This window comes from Apaloderma vittatum, unplaced genomic scaffold (assembly GCF_000703405.1).
Source record: "Apaloderma vittatum isolate BGI_N311 unplaced genomic scaffold, ASM70340v1 scaffold5024, whole genome shotgun sequence".
Lineage (NCBI taxonomy): Eukaryota > Metazoa > Chordata > Aves > Trogoniformes > Trogonidae > Apaloderma > Apaloderma vittatum.
Genome location: NW_009711970.1, coordinates 32,962 through 56,072, shown reverse-complemented (window position 1 = coordinate 56,072; position 23,111 = coordinate 32,962). Strand labels below are relative to the sequence as shown.

General features: G+C 41.8%; 1 protein-coding gene across 1 annotated transcript in view; it reads left to right on the top strand.

Annotated features, from left to right (window-relative positions):
• Positions 1-23,111, top strand: part of ARHGEF38 (Rho guanine nucleotide exchange factor (GEF) 38) — a 35,352-nt gene that overhangs the window by 5,578 nt on the left and 6,663 nt on the right. Inside the window, exons 2-9 of the mRNA XM_009867807.1 lie at positions 4,243-4,433; positions 6,832-6,955; positions 11,388-11,535; positions 14,458-14,475; positions 18,812-19,011; positions 19,521-19,654; positions 21,263-21,367; positions 22,586-22,705. Coding sequence (XP_009866109.1) covers positions 4,243-4,433; positions 6,832-6,955; positions 11,388-11,535; positions 14,458-14,475; positions 18,812-19,011; positions 19,521-19,654; positions 21,263-21,367; positions 22,586-22,705 — 1,040 coding nt within the window. The remainder of the gene's footprint in view (positions 1-4,242; positions 4,434-6,831; positions 6,956-11,387; positions 11,536-14,457; positions 14,476-18,811; positions 19,012-19,520; positions 19,655-21,262; positions 21,368-22,585; positions 22,706-23,111) is intronic.

The window sequence follows — 23,111 nt, the reverse complement described above, 5'->3', positions numbered from 1 at the left end:
AGGCTTTTTCCATGCGGAACTCACAGTTCATGTGCAACAAACCCGCTCCCGCACAATGCTGCTGCTATGTGTATCTGTGAGCAAAAGATGAAATGGTATTTTCTACAACGCTCTCCCAATCTTTTGTATTTCATTGCCCAGCTTGGAGTTCAGTAGATGTAATTCATACCATGTTTGCACTATATTGTTGTACTGTAACAACTCAGGTGCAAAACTATAGCGGCACCCCTATGAAGTGATCCCTCACAAGGAGAGGGGGATCTGGAGTAAAATTCTTGTGTGTTAGCTCCTGCGATATACTTCTCCTGCATGCAGCGTGACATTCCATCCTTTCCCATTTCAGGCTCCCTCATTTCCTAGGATTCCAGCGTCCCTGTGCCCTGCAGCCCTCCTGGCACCTGCAGTGGGAGCAGCAGTGTAAAGGGGCAGAGCTCGCGATGTGGTGTGAGAGAAGATATGAGGAGGGAGAGAAAAACTGTCACAGCAGTAGTCTGTGAACCTGGCTGCCTATGTTTCATTCCGGAACCCAGCTGATAAAAGCTGGCGTATATTCCCACATGCAATAGCTAGGTTATCTCAGGGTACAGGCTATCTGAGGACTTGCTTTCCCAGAGGTGTAATTTTATCCAGGGTGGTGTGAGACTGAGATTTTACATGTAAAAACACAGTAATGCTGTAACTTGTTTGTTATACACTGATAACTTATGCCTTCACTGCTCCCTCGTGCTAGGCAAAATCCCTGTATTTGCACAGCATGAGTGGAGAATTGCATTCCTTTGGTGTCCTCCAAATGCTGCCTAAGTAATGGAAAGATTTGTTACTCTGTGCACCGACACCAGGGCACTTGTTGCTGTATTCTTTGCCAGTACCTTCACTTCCAGATGCACAGCACTGGATGGGAACATGGGTCCCATCCCCAGGGGCAAAGGTAACATCCAGCCTGAGCATCTTTCCTGAGAGGAAGGATGGATAGAGCAGACCTTTTGGAGCTGCTTACTCTCTAGGTGGGAAAGCCAGGGAAATTTGCATGCATAGGTCTTGCAAACCTGCGATGGCTGCTCCTCCAGACCCTTGCTGTGGATTCCCCAATAACTCCCCTGAGCCTAGAAAAGAGCTGCTGCATTTGCACATTGCAAGCTCTGTTCCTCCGTGCTCTCACTGCATTGCTGGATGTCTCCATCTGGAGGATATTTTTAGACTTCACACTGGCAAGAAACTTTGTAAGTGTGGCTGCTTTGTCCATGTCATGCTCACATAATGAACCTCTTGTTTCATTCAGCTAGAGCTGTAGACTTCAAAACACGGCTGGAAAACCAGTCATTGCCTTCCTTTCCAAAGCAAAGTCCTCCAGAAAGGCAACTGCTGTGGATAACTGATATCACAAAGCAACAGTTGCAAATATTACCTTCTACTTTACATTTTTATGCCTACTAAAAGTACTGATACTGGTCTTAAGATGCAGCTGCCTAATGAACCATTCAATGGACAGATTTTTCTTCTTTCTAAATCTGGCATCTCCAAAGATGAATGAGCCAAATTCTTACTGTAACAGTTAATCCTCAGAAATGTCTCTTCCTGCTAATCCTCTCTCTTGACCTGTTCTGGGGCTGGTACACGCTACCAGGTAGAAATGAGTGTCCTTATATTTCAGATATGCATTTGGTGTTTGTGGAGTCATTAAACTTTCACTTACTCCACAAGGATTTCAGCAAGCTACTAATGTTCTCCAACTGGTCAAAAGCAATCAGCTGAACATGAAATCACAGGTTTTGTCTGTAATCATCATGTCAGGATCTTGCTGTTGCATTCTATAGAGACAGACATGCCTGAATTGAAAATGTGAACATATTGAGTGAAAATGGAAAATTATATTACTTTTAACAAAAGAATACATTTATTAAAAAATGTTTTCTACAAGAAAACAGCATCTACTTGATATTTCTCATGGTTATTTCTTCCTGTTGAGAACAGTTTTTCTTTCCTGGCATTATTATCTATCATGCAATAAGGATAATAGATGAGCCCTGACATAATTCAAGAATCAAATCTGATCAGGGCAATCTAATGACATAAAATGAAAGAACAGCCTCTTGAGGGATTGTGACTTCAAGCCTGAAGTGGGATACAGTGGCTTTATTTTGTTCATATAATGCCCTCTCCTGCCACCAGTATAAAGGATTAGAAAGTTCTTTTGCACAACATCTTTTGCTTACCTTTGAATTCAACCTGATATTGTAACAGTATTGCATCTGAGATGAAGTGATGCTTCTGAGATCTTCCAGAACGTTTGGTCCTCTCTGCACTTTATCAGAGAAGTCACCCTGAACTCTCACACACAGCCACGCACATATACGCAAACATTTTCACACCTGATCTCAAGAAAAATGCTGATTTTGGTGCAGAACTGGAACGGAAATGGTGTTCATGTGAATTTATAAGTGTGGCTACATACTGTAAGTTTCTAGAGGAAAAAGCACCTGCTGTTTTAGCACATAAGCAGTAGGCAATGTGGTCTTGTTCTGCAACTACAGCCGAAAATTGGTCAGAAGGAGCCGTGGAACAGTACCCATACCCATTTTGCTTTTCTCCTAGCTAGGGTAAGTTCAGTCTGTTACGTCCAGCACACAGCACCTGGGTTGGATGGGCTCTGCAGGAGTGTGAGCTCCTGTTCGGTCCATACACTCACAGCATGGATTCACTTGGGCAAGGTTCAGCTTAAAATTCTTTTGATGGCCCAAGCCTTGTGGAGGGGAGACATCCTCATCGTGTTTCGATTTTGTTGTCTGTGTACACACTCTCGGACAAAATGGTCATACCTGTGTTATACACAGACTTCAAAGCTACAAATGCAAAGGTAAAAGGTACATCTAAATACACAAAAAAAGTCTGAAAAAAATGCCTCCCTTCCCTGGTTTGTTTGGGTCCCTTGTCCTCGCTATTTAAAACTAAACAGTTCAGTGAGAGATGTGAAGGCCAAATGCAGCTATTTAAAACAGTAACTCTGGTCATATCAGTCTTACTAGAAAACCTGACAGTAGAAGGATTAATAAGAAAATTGTCCTTTCTGAATATCAGTGATCAGCATAATTGTAGGATGGGTTGGGGATGCCGATATGCTGAATTTATAACATTTTACACTTCTCAGTGGAAGACTGTTCAAAGCCCTCCCTCCTGAAAGCTACTTCATTTTCGCAGAAGTTCGGCTCCGGGTTATCTTCTACAGCCTTGGCCGGTGTTGTATGGGTGAGCTGCACGCTGTTCGACGCTCACTTGAGTGCTCCTGACCTCGCCCTTAGCAATCAATTCAAGCGACTGCAATATATTCAGCACTGGCTATCAGCAAGCAAAGCATCAGATAGTGCTTGCTATTGCCTCATTATACAGTACCCTCCCTACAAGAAGTTGATACGAAGGTGTAGCAGTCTGATCCTCAGCAGAGATCCCCGTCCTTTGCTGCTGAGCAATAAACCCCCCATGCTGTCAAAGCAGGACTTGCAGAGATGGGTACGGTAATGATATGTCCATCTTTGTTGGTACTCTGCACCATCTTGTGGCTAGCAGAAAAACACCAGAATAGCCTCTGGATTATTTCACTTGTTTTTTATGTGTTTTTCCTAATGAAAAATACAGATTGTCAGTGTACACAGATACAATTTGGGGCTCTTTGTGCAGCTGAAATGGATGTCTGCAGGCTAGCTTATGAACCAGCAAAAGGGAAGACCATCATTACTTATAAGTAGGTTGTGTGCAGGTCCTGTAGGATACATAAATTACCTATCTGTAGAAGACTTGCTTGCATTTCCATGTATTTGGAACAAATCAGATATTCTAGGTCTTAAGTATGGAAAAATAGTTAAGAATATCTTGATCCAAATGATCTCTGTTGGTCCAAGAAATGTTTCTTATTGATCATTAAAGCTTTTGTCGCATTCTCCTGCAATTCCTTTGCCTCTTTCAAAGGAATCTTTTTAAACAGAGTTACAGGTTTCATTGTTGTTGTTAGTAACATTGTCTTCATTTGAAAGTTCATTTGCTAAGCCCATATCTGCTTTTAGAGGAGAGAGATGGGATCATGCCTGATCTGATTTGGGATTGCCATTTCTTATGCTCCTCTTCCTGCTCCCAATTGCGATTCGGGAGTTTCCAACAGGCACTTGTTACATTCCCCCACGGTAACACAGGGCAAGCTGGGTGAGCACCAAGGATTGCAACGCTCCTCACAAGTCTCCCTTTTTTAAACAGAAAAAATGGCCCCACAGGCGGGGTCCTCAACCCTTGCCGCTTCGCTGCAGGAGGATGATGAACAACTTAGCAGACGCATGATGGCCAAGAGGGTTAAAATCATCGCAGAACTTGTGCAGACCGAGAAAGACTATATCAGTGACCTGGATCTCTGCATCAAGGAAGTGATTCAGCCCCTGAGGAGCAAGCAGGTGAGCACTGGTGGTGGAGAACAAGGTGGTGATGTAAATCTCTTAATGTACCCACGTTCTGCTTGCAGGTAATCTTGATGCAAGCACAAGTGTCAGCATGAGAGTGACATGGTGCTGGGAGCGGGTCCAGAGCTAGCTTTCTGGAAAGAGATGTGTCAGTGCTCTAATGAGGAGAGTGAGAAGTCAGATACGCTCCTGATGCTTGTGCTGCACTTGCATAAAGTCTGCGTCAAGGTACTTGCCCAGCTGGCAGCTCGAATGCTGTATCCCTGCTCATGGGCTGCAATACCAGCTTCCACCTCTCCATACTGCTCTGTAATTATACCCCCTGGTATATTCCCTGGCAGACTTTTACTGGCACCTCCAAAACCAGTAAAAAACAATAAAGCCATGTATTTTCCATGATAACAACCTCAAATAGCATGAATGTCCCCATCGTTAAATCTGGTCATAAAGATAACTTTATCCAGCCTCTCACACAGATGTGGTGGAGAAATACCATGCCTGACAGACCAGTGAGAACTTCAATTTGCATTCTACACAGAAAAGGCACATTTAAGAAGGAAGGCTCATAAACTATATTTCAGGCAAAAGATCTTATTAGGCCAATGATACCCATTTTCTTTTTCAGCTGAGACTTCAAAGAGCACCTTTTCCTCAACATTATTCCAATTTGTAGAAAAATTGTGCAGCTGAAGGCTGGGAATAAAAGAGGTCGTCTAGAGAAAAATTAGTATTTTTGGGGCCTGCAATGTAGCATTCACAGCGGCTGCACATTGTTATGCCTCTTCAGGAAACGCTGTGGCCAGCTGAAGCCTGTGCTGCTTAAGCTCCTGCAGGACATCTTTTCTTCATTAAAACTCTGTTAGTGTTTTCAGAAGAGCTGGCATCTGCTGGCATAACTTTAAGGGGTTCTTGACTTTTTCTTCCTCCTCACCTGTTCAGCTGCTTAGTAGTGGTCTCCACTTGACTCCCTCCCCAGCCTGGCCAGCACTGAGCAAGAATGTTCCCTGGTTGAACTCGCTGAGGTTTTTGACAAGTGTGCGCTTTTCCAGTCAACAGAAAACAAACATTTCAATTCTGTCCTTTGTCATTGTATTAATGTGTGTAGGTCTCCATGCACAACATAGTTCAAATACTGTGTAGGCATTGTGCTGGAGCAGGGTTCAGAAGTCCTGTGTTAGATGTATACTGGAAAAGTAATTTAGAGATTATAACTGTCTTAATTTAATAACCTCTGCATTTTTGAAAGGCTTTCAAGAATGTTATATGGTTTTAAGGCTAGTTCTTGGATAACTACCATACTGAAAGTTTGTAATGTGTTTAGAGAAGGATAGCATTTAGCAAATTGACCTAGCAATGAATCCGTTTCATATTTCCAAATGGATAAAACATGTTTTAGCCCTTACAATACTTAAAAAGAAATTAGCTGCATTAGTACTGAAAGTGTATTTCTGATTCTGTTACAATAGCATGCAATTTGATCCTCGTGGCATCTGGTAAGCTGCTATGTAAGTCAGCAATTCTTTTTCTAATGGAGAGATAGGTTCAGAGGGTATCAATATGGATACCAAAATCCGTCTTACCTTTGTTCTCAGAATTAGCACATGACCACTGGCTATCTCCTAATTATCCCTGAATATTAGCTATTGCCCTGCTGTGCAAGAAAATTAATAACTACTGCACAAAATGTATATGTCCTGGGAATTTTCTACTTGCTCTGAAATTAGTTAGGAACATGGAACCAAATTTTCTATTGTTGTAAATTGATGCAGTTCACTGAAGTCAATGTTGTGCAACCAGGTTCTACAGGAATCTCCTGAAGTTATATTAATATATAACATAAATGTGTTTGGTTTAGTGGAGATTATATGACCTTGACTGTATTTTTGGATCCATGGGACAACTAACTTAAAACAGTAACACCATCTGGAAGTCTTTGAACCTGGTGGTCAGCACCAGATCACCAAGATCTCAGTTTATGTAATGGCCTCTGTTAGCAACTAGTCATCAGGGAATCAAACCCACTGGCAAATATTCTTTTGCTCAATGGGAAAGTAAACAAACATTTTAAAGCCAGCTAAGGATCTTTTCTTTATTTAGATGATGATAATATTTATTTCCTTCCTAGGTAAACACTTTCAGATTAGGAGTAGTTCAAAATAAGATTAAAAGCACTTGATAACATGCCCTTTTTTCACTGCGTCAACCATATTATACTAATATGAAAACTGTATATGTGTCCTTGAAGTCACAAGGAGGATGTTTATACGAGGTTTTGCAGAAGTGGTGCTTCCTGGAGTGTTGAACACTCAGAGTATAGCAAGAGAAGGTCCGTAATACACAATGTCCTTCTTTATCCTTTCTCAGTAGATGCTTAATATTTGTATTCCATTAGATTGCTCGTTTTGACGTGGATGGCTTGTTTAGCAACATTGAATTGGTCCATCAAGTATCAGCCAAACTGCTGTCATTGTTGGAAGAAGCCACGACAGACGTGGAACCACCCATGCAAATAATCGGTATGTTTACTGTCCTCTTGAGTTCTACAAAAGTACGTGAAAGAATAAACAGAACACTCTCCTGTCCTCTATCCCCATCAGACTTAACTGCTACCACTCCCAGAGGCTAATGTGCTACAAGCTGGCTGTAACGACACAGGAAAAATGACATGTGAAACCTGTGCAATTGCTCTACTGTACCTGTATGATCATGGTGCTCTTTTTCCATACATCTCGATGTTCAGGGAAAGGAAGGAAAGAGGGAGTGAGTTTAGCATGAGTAAAAACTGCAGCACTGAGTTATGCCACATACTGATAATATGCTTTTCATCTAGTTCGATATTGCCTGCTTAACTCTGCTTGCCCTTACACCAGCTCTTTTATCGAGTACTCATTATTATGCCATTCAAGCAAAGCATTAAAAATGATCAGAATAATAAACATGTCACAACTCCACCCTGCCCCCAAACATTGTAAACGGGTATCTACTTGTGATACAATTCGTGTAAGAGGTGGTTGGGAGTGCTTAGTGGGGACAGGGTCAGTAAAGGCAACAAAGTTATAATTGATACAAAGTTTGACAGCATGAAGGCAGGAATGTTTGTAGGGATCATGGGTGTGTTGCCTCATCTAGTTGAGAGGCGTCCCTGCCCATGACAGGGAGGTTGGATTAAATGATCTCTAAGGTCCCTTCCAACCTAGGCCATTCTAGGATTCTGTGATTCTATTTTCAGCAGATTGGATGGTCCTGGATATGTCGCAACAGTCACACGTTCTGCAGGTCAGGCCATGAATGTTCAGGCTGTGATCTATTCACTTGATACTCTGGCACAGCTGGAGAGATTTAAGAAATTACCACTCATCAGCTCTCCTGTAACTGCTTCTTCAGTGCAGAGGCAGTAGGTGAGCCACCTTAAGGGATCAAGCAAGAATTCTTATTTTACTTCAGTGCAAAGTCAGTGAGTTTAGTTTAAAAACCTTCCAGCCATGATCCAGAGGTCAGAGAGGTTCTTTCTTCCCTAAACTGACCATATACCACAGGTAACATGCTACAGAAAGGACCCCTCTTCTCACAAATAATGAGGTTAAAAATCGTGGGTTGACATTTGAATAAGAAACATGATATTAAAGCATATGAGTCTTGCGAAAAGTATTAATCCTAGCACGTCTCTGTCTGGTTTGCCAAGGCAACAGCTTAACGTAGTTTGATGCATCTGTGGTTTGGTGGTATTTAAAAAAAAGTGCATCATGATGAGTCATACCCTTAATAAGCAATGTTCTATTCTAGCAGGAAGTGCCTTTCTCACAGCCAAGAGAATCATCATTTTAGTTCCCTGCCACATCCAGAAGTAAAGACAAACAATTTAATCCATTAGGCTGTAGTTTTCCAGAATCTGAAGTTTTAGGATTGTGGATCACAGAGTTGGATAACTTATGGTAAAAAGAAAAAGATGGCAAGTAAGGTGTGAGATGTTCTTGCAAAGGCTGAGACAAAAGCAGGGAGAATAATTACATCACTATAAACAATAACTTAGTAAGTTTTTCATCCTCTAAAAGGACATCAAGGTGGTAATTTTGGATCTTCATAATCATTGAAAAGTTATTAAAGCTAGTCTATAGCAGGCTGAGAATGTTTAACACATCTATCATATTCTGTCATGTTATTTAAACATCTTGCACTGAAGTATTTTACTTTGGAAGGCAACCCAGTCACAGTGAGGTTGAGGAGAACGGCTAATTCACTGGTTTAAAACCAAAACAATGTAGTTGCTCATATTCATATTTTATTTTAGTCTATATTCTTCACATCTTGTGCTATGTCCATATTGACAAGCAGTAACATCCAACAGGAGCACACTTGTAGAGTGAAATGGTTGCTGCTAAGGACCTGGTATACATACTTCACATTTCAAGAGGTCTTACTTCATATTGGCTGTAGCTTGTTCCTGTGGATTGAGAGATGCCCTTTATGGTCAGACTGCATAAGACATGTCCTCGGAGTGCATCTTCTGGTAATGTCCATCCTCAAAGGGATCCAGTCTGTGTGTCTGTGACTGTTCCACTACACAACCAAGGCAAAGGAGATGAGGACTACTGAGAGACAGGCTTCAAAAGCACTCTCCTAATCTGAGCTAAAATGCTAATGTATGTAGATGGATCTTTCGTGGGACTTGGTCATCTGATGCTAAACATTGCTGAGGTTAAATACTCTTTCTAGTTTTCTCCTGTATTTTTTCTCCTTTCTGTTCTGCATACTGTATATGGAGGAATATAAAGACTTATTAACCTTACTGTGGCTTTACCTATTAGATCCCTTCATCTTTCCCCTGCCAGTGCTGTCCACACAGGAAGCACCACTGAAAGCCATGGGGAGAAACTGCTTCTGTCATTCAAGCCTTCCCCCTAGGATTTTCTTTTTGAGATTGATGACCACAACAGTTAAGAAGAGGCATCAGGCAGGTTTGCATCTGTCAGAGGGCACAAAAAACTCCATATTTTTAAAAATGTGCCCAAATACAATGTGGTTTTTTTGCGAGCTCCCACAGCGATATGTCCAAGGCTCATCTGATTCGGTCCATATGGCTCAGAACCAAGAAGGGATTTAGGCTTAAGAAATCCATCTGCTTTTAAAAGGCCCTATTATATGCTGTGAAATCAGCATATAATATGTCTCATCATTGAGCATCAATGAAAGTATCTCTCATTGTGGCACAATGCATCAATGAACAGCTCTTGCTCATCTCTTCCAATCTGGAAAACAGAATGATAATTTCCAGCTTCTAGTATATACTGAAATGACCTGTAAGTCTACAGCTTGCATTTTTGCCACTGAAAATGCAACTTCACTTGAGGGCTTAGCATAGTACAAGGTGTGCTAAGCACTTGAGTTCCACTTAAAGTCAGTGAAAATTGCGAGAGCTCAGCATCTCTGAGAATCAGGCACCAAAGGCGCAGGATCAAGAGAAAGTTTGTTAAGGTTTCTTCTTACACCATTGGCTAATAAAGGCCTGCATGGAGAGTTCATGTGAAAGTCAGGATGCAATGTGCATTGGTAGCCATCAGCATCAGCATTATGCACAAGACAGAGAAAATGGACAGATAAAGAGCATTTAACTATAAGATGCTGGTGCTTTTCTGACTGTGGCTTTATGGTAACTAAAATGAACTTGTGTGGTCTTGGCTCTGTCATTGTTCCCCTATTTGCACCTTGAAACCAACATACATTAGGCAGCCCAGTTAACCTTCACTGCTAGGGGGAAAAAACCCAGAGCTGTGTTACTGTGGTAACTGAATCATTTTTTAGCGGTTCAATGCAATGTATTATGAAACAGCCCACTCCAGTCAGGATGAAACATGCAGGATGCCTGGCAGCTTGGCACTCACTCTGAATGAATAGAGAGCGCCCAATTAATGTGGTGTTCAGCTTTTAACTTCAATAATCATGGCTATAACTCAACAGGAATATTTATAAAATACTGCTCTGGTTGCCACATAGATGTAATTTTCAGTAAATGCCCGAGACAGGAGTTTTCACCATTGCTATTGTTTATTATATGCATTTCCAAGGATGCTGATCAGGGCACTGCTGTGGAAGGGTGTAAGAACCGAATGACTATGTCAGCAGAATAGTTGAAGCATGCCTTCTGTGTTCAGATAATATTTCTTATATACATAGAAACTGACACAGGAGTTTTAGGCTGAGAGAAATAGGCACCAGAATCAAGTGGGAAATGGACGCAGGACTGTTTTAGTGTCTCTAAAATTCCCAAGCATTCTTTGGGGGAAAACGGTGGTGTGAAGGACTGGAAATGGAAATGTTTTCCCCCTTCAGTTGTATATAAACCTAGGTACTATATAAAAATGTCTGTAATCCATGGTGTTTTTATTTAAGCAGGGGAGGGGTGGAGGTTGTTCCTCTGTCATGTGAAGAAAAATCTCTATTCTAGGCCATAACAATTGCCATTTCAGGATTTTGCAAAATATATAAAAGTGAAATGGCTAATGGGAGATAGAGTCATTATTCTTGTTATAACCCATTTAAGTTCATATTCAGTTGAAAAAAAAGTCAAAGGGAAAATTAGCAGTCTTATATTCATCTCTGCTGCCAGCTCATGACACAGAAATGGTCTCCTGTGTGGTTTCCACTGAAGGGGCATTAAGCTGGGGCAGTGAATTAGGTGGTTGTGTGTGAAGGAGTGTGAGGTGTAGAGATTTCATGTTTTTTCCTGAAGGAATTTCTGTGCATTAACACTGATATAATGGTGCCTGGCTATGACAAAGATGAGCAGCTGAGAAATACATGTAATAAATAATGCACATAAACACGCAAGATCATTTCTAAGGGAAGTAAAGTGAAAGCCAGGCTTTTTAGCTCACGGCTAATGTGGTGGAATAATAAAACTCCTCAGATGCTGTTGTCTGGCTTGACACGCTTTGTTTTTCTCCTTAACAGGGGAAGTGTTCTTGCAGATTAAAGGCCCACTAGAAGACACATATAAAATCTACTGTTATCGCCACGATGATGCACACACCATGCTGGAATCCTATGAAAAGGATGAAGAACTGAAGCAGCATTTAAGACACTGTGTACAGTCCTTAAAGTAAGATCTTTTCAAATGATGATTTCCATCCATAGTCAGTTGCCTGGCAGGGAACATTTTAAATGGATGTAGATGAAAGGTCCCCTGTAAATCCGGAGTTTTATGAGGCTTGCTGGGAGCTCTGGCTTATGCTACTTTCATGAAAAGATGACAAGCCAGGGGCCATGATTAGATTTCTTTCTCTCTAAGATGGCCAAAAATAGCACAAGAAAAGTTGCTCTTCCCTTAGCTTCAGTGCCCCATACTGGCAAAAAAAATGCTGCATCATATCATGGGCTATTGGGAACACCGTGCCCAGCTCCCAGGAAACTTGCTCCCTCCACCTTCAGCAATTCTATTGCTTGAATTAAAATAGCCTGTAATGGAGCTATTCACACGCACTATCATTTCTGGGCTCCTGTTGCAAGGCCCCAGGGATCTGGAGTGGCTGTGTGGTGTGGGACCCCTCATGATGGGGGTATTTGAAAGCAATCAGCATTGGACCAAGCTTCTAAGACCCACAAGTGGAAGGTGCTGGAGGACACCTGTCAGCCCCTGGAGGAAATGCTTCAAGAACTGGGAATGCTGCAGAATAATGAATCCATCTTTCCTCCAGTGCAGCTTCCTCCTGCAGCCAGTTGTAGGAACCAGCTAATTCACTTCATGGGTGAGCTTTTCCCACCTAAAACTCCCCTTGCCCCCTCACTTTCCCAAAAGCATCATACAGAGCTGTCAGGAGGGAATGGACCATGGTGTTTCGGGTCAGAGGTCTAGCTCTGGAGTGCGCATCAGCAACAGATATTTCAACCACACCTCAGTTAGTGATTTCTCTGCAGAGACATGTTAAGACTTAGGAGATGGGAAGTAAGTCCAAGTGAAATCTGGAACGAGTGATGGAGGAAAATATTAATAATAGTAAAAGAGAAATGTTCACTTTGAAGACAGGTTATGCTGAAAATAAGGCTTATTTTGTACAGCTATTAAATACATAACAAAGTATATGTGCAGGGTACTTAGGTTTTTAGCTACCCTGGAAGTTTATATTTTCATATAAGCTCTGGCTTTTGGGCTAATGGTTGGCTAGGTATCTCCCCTAAAGATGTGGTTTAGTAGCTGAGGTCTACAATATTCTTTTCCTGCTAAGCAAGAGAAGCTGCTACTGTCATTCATTCATCCCTGCTGCTGATGCAAGGAGACATGGAATAAAAATAAAAGATAGTGTCCACATACATGCTAAGTGGATGCTGCTACTTGAATTCCAGAGCCAGCAAGAAGAGCTCCTGTTCCAACATAACAGCTGAGATTTGTGAAGAGAAAGGATATTTTGTGCTGAGCCATAGTAGCCTTTACTAGCAGGAAGTGACAAAGCCTTCCTCACAATGAAGCTTTGTTTTGTCTTGTTCTTTCCTGATTAGCCTTTAAACAGGAACCAATGAGAAAAAACACTGGTGCATGTATACTACATTGCGTTTGTTCCCAGTGCCTGAAGACTGCAGCCAATTCAAATATTAAGACCTGAAAGTGCACACACAGATGCAGACCTGTGGTCACCTAAACGTGTTACTACTGATTGGAGAATACTTGCCCTAGGAAGAAAACTTTGCAGCATTTTTATCAAATAAATAATAGGCTGTTTTCCACTGTGAGGCATAATAAATGTGAGGACTGGTGACAACTAGTCTTAAAAACTGTTTACTTCTTAATAATTCTTTTTTCCTTGGAAATAGTACTATTCTATTTGTTTCAAATTAAAATGGGCTAACATTACTAAGGGCTTTTATTCCTCAGCCACACAATATCTGCCATGTGAAAAAAAACTTCTCTATCAGAAGCAATTTGAGAGGGGCACTCTGCACATCTGTACAGACAAATCAGATTTAATTAGCCACGCTGAGGTCCCTAGTCCTCCTGTTGACTGAAGAGAAGAAATTCCATCCCAAAATGTAGGTATCTGCCTTGGAGACATACGCAAATCCAAATTCTGTGGAGTCCCTGTTTCAGCAGCAATTATGCAAACTGGGGATGTTGTTAGCTAGCTTAGCCAAAGAAATGCAGCTGGTAAAAATGAAAGGATGCTGGCTGGCAGCTACCTGCTCTCCTTTCAGCCTGAAGTAGCTTGGTCAACTATTACAGGGGCAGAGGGACGTCATAGGCATGCAAAGTGCTGACAGTGCAAAAGCAATGAAAGCACCAACTTCCAGATGCTCAGTTAGGCACCGGTGGGCAAGAAGATAAGAGCGCAGGCAGTTAAAAAGCAGTAGCTGACGATGTGATGTCAGGAAAGCCTAATGCACAGATGGAGCAGCATTTTGGTTCCCTTGCGTTTGAGTGAATTCATACCATAAGGAACATATTCTGTGTGCGTATTTGCATGTTTCCAAACTAGAATTGTACATCCCTGCTGTTTTCGGTATATGTAAAATACCATTGTACTCTGAAAAGGTTTCGGTTGATGTGTAGCCTACAAAAAACTTAACAGCTCCATTGATTCTATATCCTAAAATGCTGAAATGTGTTCTTTCTCATTTAGAAATACATTTCTGTTTAAAGAGTGTAGATGAGAATGTACATGAAGTGTAAGAATGACATGTTTAATTTTACTTTTTGTATTAAGGACTTGATGTTACTTACCATCGTTAGCACAGTGACCCAGACTTCCTCTTCTAACAGTGTTAGGGCAAGGCTGGCTTTAGCCAGAGTCAGGTTTCTGATAATCCTTTCTCATTTAGGGCTGTCCTTTCAAAGAAATATAGGGCCAAATTCACTGGTATCCTCTGGCTGTTTTGCGCAGTTCTGCTAAAACACAGCAGCCATAAACCTAAGTTAACTGGCCAGTTATGGGTGCTCTGTGTCACTGAAGTGTGTCTGAGAATCTGGCCACTGATCTGTATAAATCCTTTTAGGAGGGTTCTAATATATGTTCTGTTTTCTTCTCTTTTGCAGAAAGATATATGAGGAAGAGTAAGTACTGTGCCTTTCTTACACATAAAATAATCTTTAAAATATCTTTAATTCATCTTTAGTATGCTTAAAACTATACATGTGGAAATTTTAAGATCACAAGCCTTTTGTGTCAGTATAACCCATAGACTTTTCCAGGATACGTGATACTGTCAGTTTTAATTTCCCTAAAGCTGTCTAGTTTTCTAATTACCACTGCACTAGCTTTGCAGTATCTTTCAAAACTTGTGGTTTATGAAGCTACTTAATTTGATGCCAGTTCATTGAGAGCCCGTTATTATCACCTCGCTGTCTCATGAATGTGTGTAGAAAGCTCTAAGGTCTTCAAGAGTGCTTGGTGACAACATGTTGTCAGTCCCTGCAAACCAGACACTCTGGTAACAATACATGTTACATTCACAGGTAAAGCTACTTCTAGGGTGATGACCCCTTCGGTAGCCCTATATGAGAAGTCCACCTTAGGATCTTCCCCCTGACAGTGGCTGGAAGAGCATCAGAAAAGAACAAGCTCATTGTCAAGAACACTCACCCAGCTGCTGATAACTTGCAGTTAAGGGTCTTCTATGCCAAATGTGCTATTTTTGAAAAGCTATAAAGGAGAGTTTATCACAGCTGCAGTTTCTGGACATCCAGCAGGTTGAGACCATTGAAATGCAGCATCTCGTGAAGTTACCTGCAGAGAGAGGTCAGAGGAGGGGTTAGCAGAACTGAAGAAAAATACTACAATCCCAGACAGAAATGTTAACAGAGAAAAGAGAAGCAAGTATGCTCTATATTGGTAGGAGAGGAACACCTGTAAAGTCAGCAAATTTGTTAATTAGTCAATCAATTGCATGTCATAAATAAGATCAGTGTAACATTCACTTAGAAGGATTTTCATGTTGAAATTCTACAGTTTGTGATGAGAAATAGTTTTTCTGCATTTTGTTTTGGTAAGGCACATTCTTGTATACTGTCTCCCACGGAGAGGGTCTCAAAAAGAAACAAAATATGCAGGAAGACACAGTAAAATCATGTGAGACAGCACACATAGAAATAGCACAAGACTGGCTGCTCTGCTTTGCGTAACCCTATCAGAAATGAATGCTGAGTTCTCTCCTTCAAACAGTTTCCAGTGGAGTGTAGGACACAACTTGCTTTCTGAGTTTAAACCGGCTCTTCCAAAGCTGTGCAGAGTGCAGTCAGCCAGGTTTAACTGCAGGACCCTCCCCGAGCTTGGCTGCATTTCACAGCGTGGTGGCGTTTGCCTTGCCCACTGACCAGCAGGGCTCTCAGAAATGCAATCACCTGCAGCTCAGCTTAGAGCTTGCACAGCAGCCCTTGGGCAGGGCCGCACCCAAAAATCTGATTAACATTGAACTGGAAAATACAGCGTAACTCACCCACTGATGTTGCTCTTCCCAGACTGCCTTTCATTCAAGCATGATCAAAAAACCAATTACATAAATACCAGACAGTGCTGCCCTTTGCTAGCAGCTTGATGGGTTAAATTCTGCTTGGCTTAACAACTGTGCGGCCTCAGTGAATTCCCTGGGTTTGCATGAGTCTTGCAGCACAGTGAATTACTTGCCCTACATGTCTTGTACTAAAATGAACTTGTAAACCATGGAACAGTAAACCATGAAGCCTGAGACTTTGAGTCGTGCTGTAGTCTGTGACGCCTGCGCACCATTTCCAAACGGCCAAGCTGAATATGACACTGGCCTCGGCCCTGCCACACTATACTCTAGGCCATTGTGTGTACCACTGAACCTAGTTGCCGGGTGATGAGAGTCAATGAAATTAAGCCCCGAATCCCCTGTCTTTGAATAGCTCACTACCATGTGTTTTTCAAACAGGCAGGAATCTTTCTGCATTTGTGACTGTTTTCTTGGGAGGAAGGAGAAAGGGGATGCTGAGAAGCTCTCTGCAGTTAAGCCAGCTGCATTTACTGCAGAGCTACAGAAATAATTTGCGGTGAGATTAGTACAGCTACATGTGACCTAGAATACTTAAACACAGAGGGAAGGCTGAGGCAGCATCACAAATGAATTATCAACTTAATTTTCTGCACAATAGATGTCACCTGCCATTACTCGCCTCTTTTGGTCGTGTGGCAAGGCCATGTCCTGCCCGGCAGCTGGGTGAGTCCTAACGGGGCTCATTGCAAATGGGACTCATCCAGGGAGAGTGGCTATCATCAGCTAATCTTGCTGGGGAGAATTAGATGAGTTGAACTTTGTGGCATTTAGTGCCCCGGGGAGTCATTATCTTATAACAAACCTACTATCTCTGAAACCATATTGCGAGACTGTGCCATGCAGATATGCGAACAGAGGGCTGTTTATCACTTGGGCAGCTGTCCAAAGTGCAACTATATAAAGAGAAGACACTTGAAGATTTTTCCATTCATGAGGCAGCTTTTATAGATTTGCATTCATGGGGCTTTTCAGAGAAAACAATAACAATTAAAGATATTTTTTTTCATTATTGCTGCCAGAAGCTGAAAGAAGGGAAAATAGCTCTCTATATTTAATGTAGGATACAGGGGAAATGAGGGGGATTGAAATGATGAGGTTTGGGGACGTTAAGAAGCCTTAAAAGGCATCTACTGTTAATTTTTTTCATGCAGAACTTTTTTACAGATACTGCCTGTGCAAGAGAGATGGTTTAAATATGCAGATGTCTCTTCTCAAAGGCATTCAAATTGTTAGTTAATTAGTCAGCTCTTGTACTTTTTAAACATATAAAAGTGGGAATGAAAGCTTTTTTTTTCTCTTTTACTCTTTCTGCTGCACAAACCAATAGATGTCAGTCTGCAAAACCAACTGGTTGTTCCCTGTTTTTTTTACTTTTTTTACTTTCCTTCTACATTGTGTTATTCCATCTTTCCATATGCAGAAATCCTTCTTTGCCTTCTCTGCCTACTATTAACTCTTCCATAGATAATGAACCTTTTCCTCCCAAAGCAGCCTTTTTGGGCATGTGAATGGAAAGGTTGCTCTGCTTTACTGCCCTTCACGCTGTTACTGACAGCTGATGCTTAGTTTCAAAGGGGAGGTCTGTGAGTCACAGGTAGTTCATGCCAGCACTGGTGCTAGAGTGTTGCCCGGTTTGCTCGTGGAACGTGCTGTAATGAGGAGAGGCAATGGATGTGTCTGTCCTGCTGCTGGAGCCTCAGTAGTGGCGGGTCCTGACCCTAGGGCTTGGCCACCTGATGTTACCTATGCTGGGCCCCCATGTTTCTAACAGCCCTGTGGAAGGTAATGAAGGCACATGTGGCTTGGTCCTGCCCTTCCCTGTTTTCTTCCAGGTTGTTGGGTCAGCCTGAAAACTGCCCAGCCTCTCCGCTTCAAGCCCAGAAAGGGTGACCAAAGGCTTTTGTCTGGAGTGGGGCTGGGGCGTGAATTCAGCTGGCTAGTAACTCCCTTGCATGGAGGCCAGAGAGCTTGAGCAGCCTTGATGGCCTGAGCCACTTGGATACCTGGGGAAGCTGCTCTGCTGCCCTGCTGGAGGCAGCAGTGATTGACCTTGGAGCCACAGAGCATCGCCCTGTGCCCACACTGGATGCTGTGACATTCCTACCCTCATCTTTCTGCCACCCTAGCCTGCTGCCTGCTTTGCAGTTGTGTAAGGTGACTTCCAGCAGGGTGGATCAAGCCTGTGTGAACATCCTGTATGTTCAGCATTTCCCCAGGCCAGTTCTGGTTCCCTTTTGGAAGCTTGGGCAACATTAGATACACCCTACTGGCAGCCAGCAAAGAAAAAAGTAAAGCTCAAGGGTCACTGTGGGGAGCTGAGAGATGTTGTGAGAAGGGATGCAGCCGTGAATGGGCATCCCAGTTGCTCGCAGCAGGGAGGTGTTGCAATTTTAAACCTGATGGACCAGAGTAGGATGTGATAGCCCTGCTCACATGTGTTTCTCAAGCTTCCTGTCATTTTTCCTTCCACCTACCTCTCTCATCCTGGTTGTTGTGGTGCAGGACTTGTACCACACGCACCCTCAGACTGCATGGAACAGCTTCTGAGGTACTGTCTAAGCAAAAGTCTGATAGGTTGCTGAAAATACAGAAAACTCAGATCTGCTCTGTATTTCTTGCTGAGGGGGTGAGAGGAGGGTTTCGTTTACAACAGTCCCTGTTCCCTGACAGATATATCTTATTTTTTGACTCAAGTAGTAATTGCATTTTTATGACTCAGTGCAAAGCACTGCTTTAGTTTTGATATTTTTTCTATAGTTGAAAGCTCAACTGAATGATATAAAAGTCAGCAGCTTCAATGACTAGACAGAAATAATAAGAAGTTTTTGTCTTTAAGGAGTTTCTTTGTATGTGACAATTTTTTTTTTAAATTATAGAGGAAAGTCAAATCTAACAGACATGGGATCCCTGATGATCAAACCAGTGCAACGAGTGATGAAATATCCCTTGCTACTCTGTGAACTCTTGAATTCAACTCCCGCTTCTCACCCTGACCACAAGGTGCTACAAGACGCCCTTTTTGCTATGAAGAACATTAATGTGAACATCAATGAGTTTAAAAGGAGGAAAGATTTAGGTAAGAAGAAGGCACAGTAAGTTATTCTCTCTTCGTAGGTTTGAGCTGTTGATTACGAGTGATGTTTTAACTCCAGTAAAATCACTACAACAATTTTGATGGGTTCTACCCAGCTAAATATGCTGGATTTCAAGAAGGCAACTGATGGCTTAATGTTACTTGTCCTGAGCTAGCTTTGTTACCTGACCAGTAACGGCAGAAGTATGAAAATTACGAAAGTATTCACATTATATCCATTTTCATTGTCCATAATGCAGCTGTGGACACTGATAATAAGTAATACGCAGTAATAGTATTTCTTATAGACTTGCCACGTTGAAGCCCTTACTTCACTCTTCCCAAGCCTGGTGTTGGTAACAGAGTTTTCATCATCTCAAGCATTTTCACACAAGATTACAGCAAGTGACATGAAAGTGTCTGCTCTCAAATGGTTTCACATTTGTGTGCCCATCCCTGTGAAAAGCTCTGAGAATACAGATTACTGGTGTCATGAAATTCTCTGTCTGCAGTGCTGAAGTATAAGAGGAATGATGATGATGAAACCTTTAAAGAAAAGTTTTCCCGACTGAATATCCACTCCATTAGCAAGAAATCCAAGAGGGTCACCAGCCATCTGAAAATACTGACGGGGGGAGAACCTCAGGTACTTACTCATCCAACTGCAGATTTGTATTGACAGCTTCAGTTCTGCTTTTGCACTGGGCATTTTTCAAAACATGTTGGAAATGGAGTTTGTGGTGTTGCTTTTTTTCTGCATCATTTATAAAGTCATTTTCTAACTGTCACAGAAGACAGGAAAGATCTTTGTGATTGAAACAGAAAATAACACAATGTGTTCCCCACCTTTTTTTACCTAAGAGTTTCTCAAACTTCTGATCTTCAGCAGAAAGTAAGTGACCGGTAGTTTTGTGAAATTCATCCTGTGATGAGCGCTTTTGCTAGAATAGCAAGTATTGTTGGTGATGAGAATGTGTTCAGTCCATCTTGCTCCACATCATAAGATTCAGGTTCTGAACCGCCAAAGAAGATGAACAATACTTCTGATTAGGAAAGGCCATGGGGTTTGCCTGTGCATGTGCAAAGGCCTGGAACTGTCAAAGCCACTAGAGGCAAAGAACCCTGTGCTAAGTCTGATGGGGGTTTCATGGCCAGAAATAAAACCCTCCTTCATAATTCTGAGGCTGTAATTCAAAACCTAGCAGGATAAACTTCTTCAGGAAAGCTTAAATATAAATCTCAAAGAAAATCAATTACAACTGACCTTGAAAAAGATATCCAGTGCACCTCACTGCATCAGATGACTGATTATACAAGGTCACTGCCTTTCTAGATGTGACTTTACAAGATATGTGCCGGGGTTTTTTCCTGTTTTGTTTTTTTATCAGTGGTTTCCCTCTTTCTCTGATGCAAACTACCCACATTTCTTTTTTTATGATCATTTATTTGTACAGTGGAAATTTTTGTATTCTGAATAGGACACTGGCAACACTATAAAAATCAGAGAAAAAACAGGGAATTAAATTTGAATAAGAGGAGACATGATTTTTCATTTTTTTTCTTTAGAAGCTTCTGGTTCATGTGTTGTTTTTTTTTTTTTCATAATTAAACTTAAAACATTTGAGAATAATTTAGAATCAGGATGCATCTGTTAAAGATTCAGCCCTCCCTCCTGCTTAATTAGACTAAGAAAGTTCCCAATTCTCAGCTCTGAAACATGCTCTGACCCTTACAGCAAGACCACTGAGAACAAGACTTGAGATTTCTCAAATTCCTCAGGTAAAAGGTAGGCAGAAATAAACATATTTTCACAGCATATAAAAGTAGTACAAGCCTATTTCCAGCCACTGAGGTTTCTAGCTGAAGAGCTTGGCGTTGCTCTAGAGGTAACAGCTCCACCTACAGCCTGCCTGGGGGAAATCTCCCCATCACCCACAAAAAAGCACCCAGGAAAGCAACGCAATGGCAAAAAATCTCTTACATAAATTTTTCACGATTGTTTCCTGAAACGCAGCAATGATAAAGCAAGTCCCTGCTTCCACATGGATTACAAATTAAATTCTGTCATGTTGCCCTGTGCCTTTGACTTTTCTTGGATTAAAACTGGAGCTTGGGAGAATCAGGGGCTGATCTGTTTTCAAAGGGAGGAGTTCAGGGAATGCTTGGGGTTTTTTCCAGCAGCACTCTGGCTGTTTCCTTCATTAGCCAGGCTCTTCTTGGGCTGCCAAAATAACAGTGCAAACATCTATTTTAGGTGAAAGATCAAAATTTTAATAAGGAAGAAAAGTTGTTTCGAAGTTTAGAGAAGACTGTGAAATTCTGTGTGAAGAACATTTCGCTCTCCTCACAACATCTACAGGTGGGTACAGGCCTTTTTGAAATCTGTGGCCACAAACCCTGTCCATAACCAGTTTAATACACATTTCTGCCACTGGTCGGGCAACACCAAACTGCAGGCCTGACTACATCACATTGTTAAATAAATGAGCTGGGCTGCAGCTGCTGCTGCATTACTGAGCCCATAGCAAAGAAGTTTTGAAGCCCATACTTCTGCATTTTTCCCCATATGCAAGCAGGCTCTGTGAAGACCCATGAGTGCAGTACAGAAAAAAAGGTACTGTCTAGTGTCACAGTTACAACTTTAAGTGGCTGTGTGAAGCCGTCGTATGGGTCATGCACATCTGCTGCCTGGGAACACCAACTGCCTCTCACTAAAAATGGAAGAACTGAGTTACAGTAACGTAGATTAAAACGTCCTAAAATACATGTTTTGAATATGAGGACTTCTTCCTTTTTCCTATTGCTAGGTTGTGTTAAGGGCTAGCATGAGGTCTACAGAGCACTCAAGTGCTCTTACTGTCTTTGTTTTAATCTTCCTCTTCCAAAGATGTCAGTTGGCTTGTAATTTAGCAACTTTTTGCTCTCACGGACAACTTGCCAGCTTTGTAGATGGCACGAGACCCTTCGAAGTGTAAGTGCGCCCAAACCCGTCGCTAATGCTGTTTGAGAGGGAGGTAAGATCGATAGCCAGCTGGCCAGAGCTTATCACACGTGCACCTCGTTTGGTTCAGCAAACAGGGGAAGGCCAGTGAGCTCAGCCAACATGGGCTGTTGCCTGGAATGGTGTTGACAGTTCCTTATCCAAACGGATGCTTTGTTAAGATTAAAATTCAGAGTAAGTGAAATACATAGCTGTAGTCCTACTTAGTCCCCCTGAAGACCCTCCATGGGTCTTGGGCTGGCTTCTTGCTGAGGAATAGCTAACTTCCATTCACTAGGTTGGGGCATATTTTTTTCAGTTGAACATCCCTTCCAGCCTAGGCCATTCTATGATTCTATGATTAACAACTTGAAAATAGACAAAACACTGAAAACAGGCATTGAAAATAGACAAAACAGAGGAAAAATATTATCACAATCTCCAAATGACTGGGAACTGCACAGAAACTGCACAGGTGTCAGGGATGGAAAGTATTTCTGATTCCCTCAGTATTACTCCAGTATCTGCATGAGAGAATGCAGTTTATTAAAACAAATTGTAATAACAGTTTCATTTTTCTACCATCTTCTCATTTAGGATTCTATACATCTGGCTGCACAGAATATAATCAAGCTTCAGGAAATCTTGCAAGACAAAGATGATGAAGTCAATGACTGTTTGAAAAAACAGAACACTGCAAATCTCTGTGAAGACCTTGTAAGTCTACGCAATATCTAGTGTTACAGAGCTATCCATATGTAAGAGAAAACAAGCGTATGTGAGGAAGAGTAGGACAGAAAAGAGCAAAATACCTTATGAAACCATCGGGAAAGATGAATACTATTTTGGTTGAGTTTCTCTAAGAAATAACATAAAATTCAGTGTAAGTGCACTCTGGTTTTGCTAGAAGAGCTACAGAAAATTTCTCAAACTAAATTCCTGGGTTTAAACTAAAATCTTTGTGTTTCACCTGAGCTTCAGACATGAGGTGATCCTGCTTTGGCAGGGGGTTTGGTCTACATGATCTTTCAAGGTCCCTTCCAACCCCTAACATTCTGTGATTCTGTGAAGAGTGGCAGATCTTCGCTTTGCTGCTGACACTTGCAGCTTTAGAGAGACTTCT